The sequence below is a fragment of the Branchiostoma floridae genome, chromosome 4 (genome assembly GCF_000003815.2).
Source record: "Branchiostoma floridae strain S238N-H82 chromosome 4, Bfl_VNyyK, whole genome shotgun sequence".
NCBI classification, from domain to species: Eukaryota; Metazoa; Chordata; class Leptocardii; order Amphioxiformes; family Branchiostomatidae; genus Branchiostoma; species Branchiostoma floridae.
In genome coordinates this window covers 7,607,805-7,613,529 of record NC_049982.1, presented here as the reverse complement: position 1 = coordinate 7,613,529, position 5,725 = coordinate 7,607,805, and the positions used below count along the sequence as shown (strand labels likewise).

Here is a 5,725-nt window from a genome sequence, read left to right as displayed (position 1 = left end):
ACAGTTGGTTAGAAGCCACGCCCCAAATACCCAATTTCCCTGGCTGAATTGTCAGGGGTGATATCGTTAGGCTTTGCCGCGATGTCAACCCTGAGTGTGAGGGTGTGGTGGTCTTAAGTTAAGGCATTCAAGGATGTGTCAGTACCGTGTTTGATGAAGCAAATAGTCTGTAAGGAGAATAATTTTTCATTTAATTTCACAGTCAAACAACAAACAAACAAACCTCCGGCAAAAATGGCAGCTCCCATGATGCTCTTGGAGTGGGAGACATGAAACTGCACAGCGAAGCAGGCCCCGGATGACAAACCGGAAACGGAAACCTGGTCAGGGTCCGCTCTGTGTCGTCCTATTGATTAATTGAACACGCAAGCAATGCCCAAATTAGGATCATGAGGATAGTAACGTAGACATAGACACACCAACGATACAGGCCGGATTAAAAGTTAAATGTATGCAGATGCCTATGGTTATTTTTTGGGGATTCGACCTTTCAGCAAAAACGTTAACATGCTCCGTTGTCACATTTATCTGGAGTCCGCTGTGTTTGCTTTTGTCCCATGACTCAACATACGGCTTCTTTCCCATGGACAATTGAAAAATATTTACACTCGCAGTTCAGTTACATATATACAGTTTTTTTTCAGTACAAAATTTGTACTACAAATATTGGCAAAAAGTACATGAAAGACTAAGTTTATACTTAAATGACAAGTCATCGATACGTTTGAAATGTTGTAAGGAATGTAGCATCTAAATATATGTAAGTAAGTATATACACGCTTGTGATGACATCGCAATGTTTGCCAGCCCCGACGAAACTAAACTTATTACCATATGGTCATTGAAGTCTTAGAAAATCTCCATATGACTAATATTCTTCTAGATACGTTATTTTACGTAATGAGCTATTCACATTTCTCGAATCCAGTGCAGCAAATTTCAAGAGACTCGATGCTACAGACAGATTTGTATATATCTTTAGATGCCACAACTCCCATAATGCAAAGATAGGCAAATATATCAAAGACTGCTTTACAATTAGAAAGAGTAATGAAACTCATGATTAGCCCAACTCTATTGTAACACTATATCAAAGACTTGTGTTAGCCCTTCTTGTTATGTCTTATTCTATACACCTATTTTGTACTTTGTGTAACAGTCGTTGCCATACTTTGTAGCATGTACAAATGTCGAGCAATAAAGTTCATGTAGTCATGTATTACGTTATCATTAATACCTTTACAGAAAAATACAAAACCATGATTTACCCAAGGATTCCCCGGCCACCAGGGCACCAGAGGTCGCCAACAGAAGTACAAACGTCAACATTGTGCACGAACAAAGATTGCACCCTTTCACAGTGCGAGTAAACGTCCTGCCCTGTAGAGGTGCGTGACACTCCGCGTGCCAGTAGAAATGTACGATCGATGATTGACAGGACGAAAGTTATCCAACAAATGTGACGTACGTGTTATGTCAAACGGATGTGATATCAAATCCAGACGTCAGTGACAAAACGTTAACGTACAGGAAGAGGCAATATGTTGATTGATTTGTTGCAGGGTTCCTTGGAAATCAGTTGTTGACAACTGAAGATTTATAGATAAATAGATAGATAGAAGGGTCTGGGTCGCGATAGGTCATATGTGACCTTTTTCCAGACATCAATTCTTATAAAACTTTAGAAATATGCACAAATTTCACACACAGACAAAGATAAATAGTTTGTTTGTTTGTTTATTGATTGGCACAAGAAAAATTACATTAAACAAAACACAATATAAAAGAATAAAACAAGCGCAAAGGGAAGGGGAAAGCACGCGTGGCTTAAACTAACCCCTCTTCCATTAAACTAAACAAATTTGATTATGAATGATAGGTAATAAAGCAAATTGATACATGGGATAATATAAACAATACACCATAACGATAATCAAATAGTAATGCTATGAAATACATGATGAATGTTGCAATGAAGAAAAAATAGAATTAATAGTATGAATAATTGTAAAAGAGCTAAGCGTCGTTTAATCATTGTCCATACATCTTCTTTCAAAGTTTTGACGACAGTATCGAAGCCGAGTCTATACGAGCGATCGCTGTTGTTGTTTATATCCGGGGTATTCGGCGGTTGGTGCCTACCAGGACGTCAGTAGATTGGATTAAAAATGGACATTTAAATTATAATTAGCAGATCAAATTACCGGTTAATATGTAAATCAATCGTTTGCCAAACACCTGCTTTTTGCCTACCACTGCGTCACCGTGACCTCATCGCGTTCGCTCATATTCGATTCTGCAGTACATCGCGGCTACTCTAGGAGGCGCTGTATCATGCGGTGAATGGCGGTGATCTGGACGCCACTTTTGAATGCTGAAAAAAATATACAACAGTTTAATACGTCAATGTTGAAAACGCGTAACGTATCACGAATTCAAGAAATGCAGAATTGAATCACGAAGCTTTCTTCACTTACCATAGTTCTCGTTGGTATACGCCATCCTAGAGAAAGACAACAAACAATACATTTCAATAATTCATTGATATACACAGTAATAAAATTCTTGTATATTCAAAATGCATTCGTACAGGGCTCTAAATGACTCTTCACGTCAGAACTCGTGATACTGTTACCTCTCGATCCATATCTGGATTTTGTGTGGAATTCGTTCAACTACATCTGTAACAAATCTGCACAATTGGTCTGATTTTCCCAGCTATGCCGGGTGACTATGAGAGCCACGGTCACATCCGTCACATCAATGTAGGAAGAGAATACGTTTTACGTGACGAAAATGCCAAGTTAAAGTTATTTTAATTACTTCACCAAGCACAGTAGAGGCATCTTCGCTGGATAGTTTGAAAGAATGAAGAAAGATAGATGGGCAACGGTTAGGTGTGACAGGTTGTTCAGTGTGATAAAACCAGCTGCTTCCACACCGCGTGCCTGCGAATCTGGTGTGTTACGCAGAAGGGCGGTTATACCGGCTATATAGATACAGATACAGAAGCTGGTGTGTTACGCAGAAGGGCGGTTATACCGGCTGTATAAATACAGATACTTCAGATAGTTTTAGTAACGGTTAAATAGATAGATCCGGAGGTCAAGGGTCATGACCTAGTTAACATAATATGTTGGCAAAAAGAAAAGTGCCAGTCATACGATAAAACTGTGACGAACCAATCCCAGCACCCAGAGACGTCCACGGCGAGAAGGCCGCCCTTGATCTGCGGGTACAGGATGATGACGTCATTCAGCTCCCCCACCTCGTTGTACCCGCTCTTCCGCGCAAACTCGTCACCCACGAATGAGCTGCAGGGAATAAAATTTGGTGACTGCTTCAGGTTTGTGTATCCCTGTGTGCTTGTAGAAATATGTACTGTATGCTTTTAGATATATGCGCATATCTTAAGACTACAGTGAAATGGAAAAACTATGTAAATTTCTTCATGTTTCAAGAAGAGGGAAGAGACCCTTTAGTTTTGGATAGAATGTAACTTTTTTTTCTACACTTCTATTATAAGTTATTTAACTGGGTGAATTTAGTCCATGCCGGGCATGGATATGTAATAAAGATCGTTGTCGACATTGTGACTGTCATTTTCATTGTCATGAGTTCCAAGTAACAGGATTTAAAGGCACTCAAGATGCTCTTTAGGTTGAGCGGCAATTCACATGGAATCTGCTAGGAGGCGCAAGTGTACTTAAAGGCCAATACCAGCCCACTTCTTAAATGACCAAAATTCAAATATACAAAGGTATAAAGATTTTCACCATAAATAATTGAATATGACCATGAAATTATTGAATATACATGAGGTATGCCATAAAGTTTCTCCAATTGTGGCACACTAAATCTTCGACTTTGGTATAGAATTGTCCCAACAGATAAAAGTGTACTCTTCCATCGTTACGTATTTGAAATGGTTGCGAAGAGAGAAAAGTGTTATACGTACCTTCCCATGAAGCACCCGTGGAAGTGGACGTGCAACTTACAGTCTGAAACACAACAGTTTCTGTATCATCGCTGATATCCTTGCTGGTATAACTGTATTCTCGAAAATTCCCTCCAAAGGGCCTGAATATGCATGCTAGAGTATTGCGTATTATCCTGAATACCTTCTGTGATAAAATGGCGTGCAGTTTTTTGCTCACATGGAATGTAGCCTGACCAATGACACTGACGTTATATAAGTCTTTGCTTTAGGTACCCATGGCATTTCATTAAATGGAAACCCACAACACCAGCCAAAAGATGGAAAAGGCGAGGACAAATTACTGTCAGTTTCGCTATTATATTTCTTTGAGACGATTGTCTAACATTAAGGTTCTTACCCGATGTACTGCTGGCACAGCCGGACGGGATGTACACGTACCCCAGGCTGTCGAACCCGTGATCCAGAGTAAAGAGCCACGTCGTGAACTCGCTCTGATCAAACGCCTTGAACTGATGGGGGATCACACATGTATGAGCGTGTTGGATCTGATTAGTGTTTACATTCACGTGACTGTGTCGTAAGCTTTACCCGCCATGGGGAAAGGTTACATCTGTAAGTTACCAGCTATTTGATTCTGTATATGTAACCACGATCAAATAGTTATGACATATTATGCGCTGGACAAAGATATTATGCGCATAAAGAATTGTAGGCCTTACACGGCCAGATTCAGTTTAACCAACCAGCATGTACATGCATATGTGCTATTGACATCGTCATGTTACAAAATAAGGCTACAAAGCATCATGAATAATAATAGTGAGAGCCAAGGATGGTTTGAAAAATATATATGCTTGTCCTTTTTTTAAAGATCAGGTGGTATACGGTCGGTAAAAATTATACATAACGAAAGGAGAGAAAGATTGTACAGTGCAACCGACATTTTTTCTTCCTTGCTGATAAGCCTAGAAAGCAGGCATACCTCTCCATGGGACGCCACGTGACTGAAAGGGTCGGGTTTCTGTTGAAAAAAAAAGTTGCGCTTTACAAAGTTCTTCATTTGCTAAGACGTTGTCTCAACTTAAAAAAAAATCTGAGTGACTAGATAAAAAGTTGTCAATAAGTTATTTAATGCATTTATCGATGAAAAGCAGTTTGTACATGCAACTACATTTTGTATGCATCACTACTGGTAAGATTTATTCTCAAAATAGTCCAATGGTTTGTTTAAAACCGCTTTCTGATGCGCCTGACAACAGCGACAAAACACTGTTGCTCTCACGAACAAATACATGCTCAGCAACCACTGTTGTAATTAGATTGTCCTGACTCGGGATGGATCAGTAGTTACTGAAAGCGCATTAGTGTGTAGCCTGATTAAATCTCGCTTATAGCAGCCCGCCAAACATCTGCCTGTGTCCGCAGGAAGGGGCCAGATACAGCCCCGGACAGCAGAATTTGTGTTACACAGACTAATTAGCGTGTATGTATAATGCTGACCGTCAGAGGACGGTGTCCTCCGTAGATATGGTTTAGGACTTCATACGCAGCGTTGTAACCACAGTTGTTCAGGAACAGTGGTCCAGCAAGATGTCCGCACTCACCACCATAGTCCGCCGTGGGCTAGTTGACGTATAAAAAAGACAGTTACAATCAAAGGTGAAAATGAGAGAATATATTTTTTTACTGAAGAGAGAAACGGCTTCGGTGACTTATGTCAATTGGCAATCAATTGTTAGTCTCTACCAGAATCCGGATCGCTGGAAAAATCGTAGAAATGGAACA

General features: G+C 40.0%; 2 protein-coding genes across 2 annotated transcripts in view; both read right to left on the bottom strand.

The window, feature by feature from the left end:
- The window catches only part of LOC118412789, a 6,839-nt gene extending 5,413 nt beyond the window's left edge, over nt 1-1,426 (bottom strand). The window contains exons 1-2 of the mRNA XM_035815811.1: nt 1,269-1,426; nt 224-346 (exon numbers count right to left, since the gene is read on the bottom strand). Of these exons, the coding sequence (XP_035671704.1) occupies nt 224-346; nt 1,269-1,329 (184 nt within the window). The 5' untranslated portion in view covers nt 1,330-1,426. The remainder of the gene's footprint in view (nt 1-223; nt 347-1,268) is intronic.
- A 732-nt stretch (nt 1,427-2,158) lies between these two features.
- The window catches only part of LOC118413177, a 5,539-nt gene continuing 1,972 nt past the window's right edge, over nt 2,159-5,725 (bottom strand). Inside the window, exons 5-11 of the mRNA XM_035816387.1 lie at nt 5,441-5,563; nt 4,923-4,961; nt 4,338-4,449; nt 3,959-4,001; nt 3,183-3,314; nt 2,478-2,503; nt 2,159-2,374 (exon numbers count right to left, since the gene is read on the bottom strand). Of these exons, the coding sequence (XP_035672280.1) occupies nt 2,313-2,374; nt 2,478-2,503; nt 3,183-3,314; nt 3,959-4,001; nt 4,338-4,449; nt 4,923-4,961; nt 5,441-5,563 (537 nt within the window). The 3' untranslated portion in view covers nt 2,159-2,312. The remainder of the gene's footprint in view (nt 2,375-2,477; nt 2,504-3,182; nt 3,315-3,958; nt 4,002-4,337; nt 4,450-4,922; nt 4,962-5,440; nt 5,564-5,725) is intronic.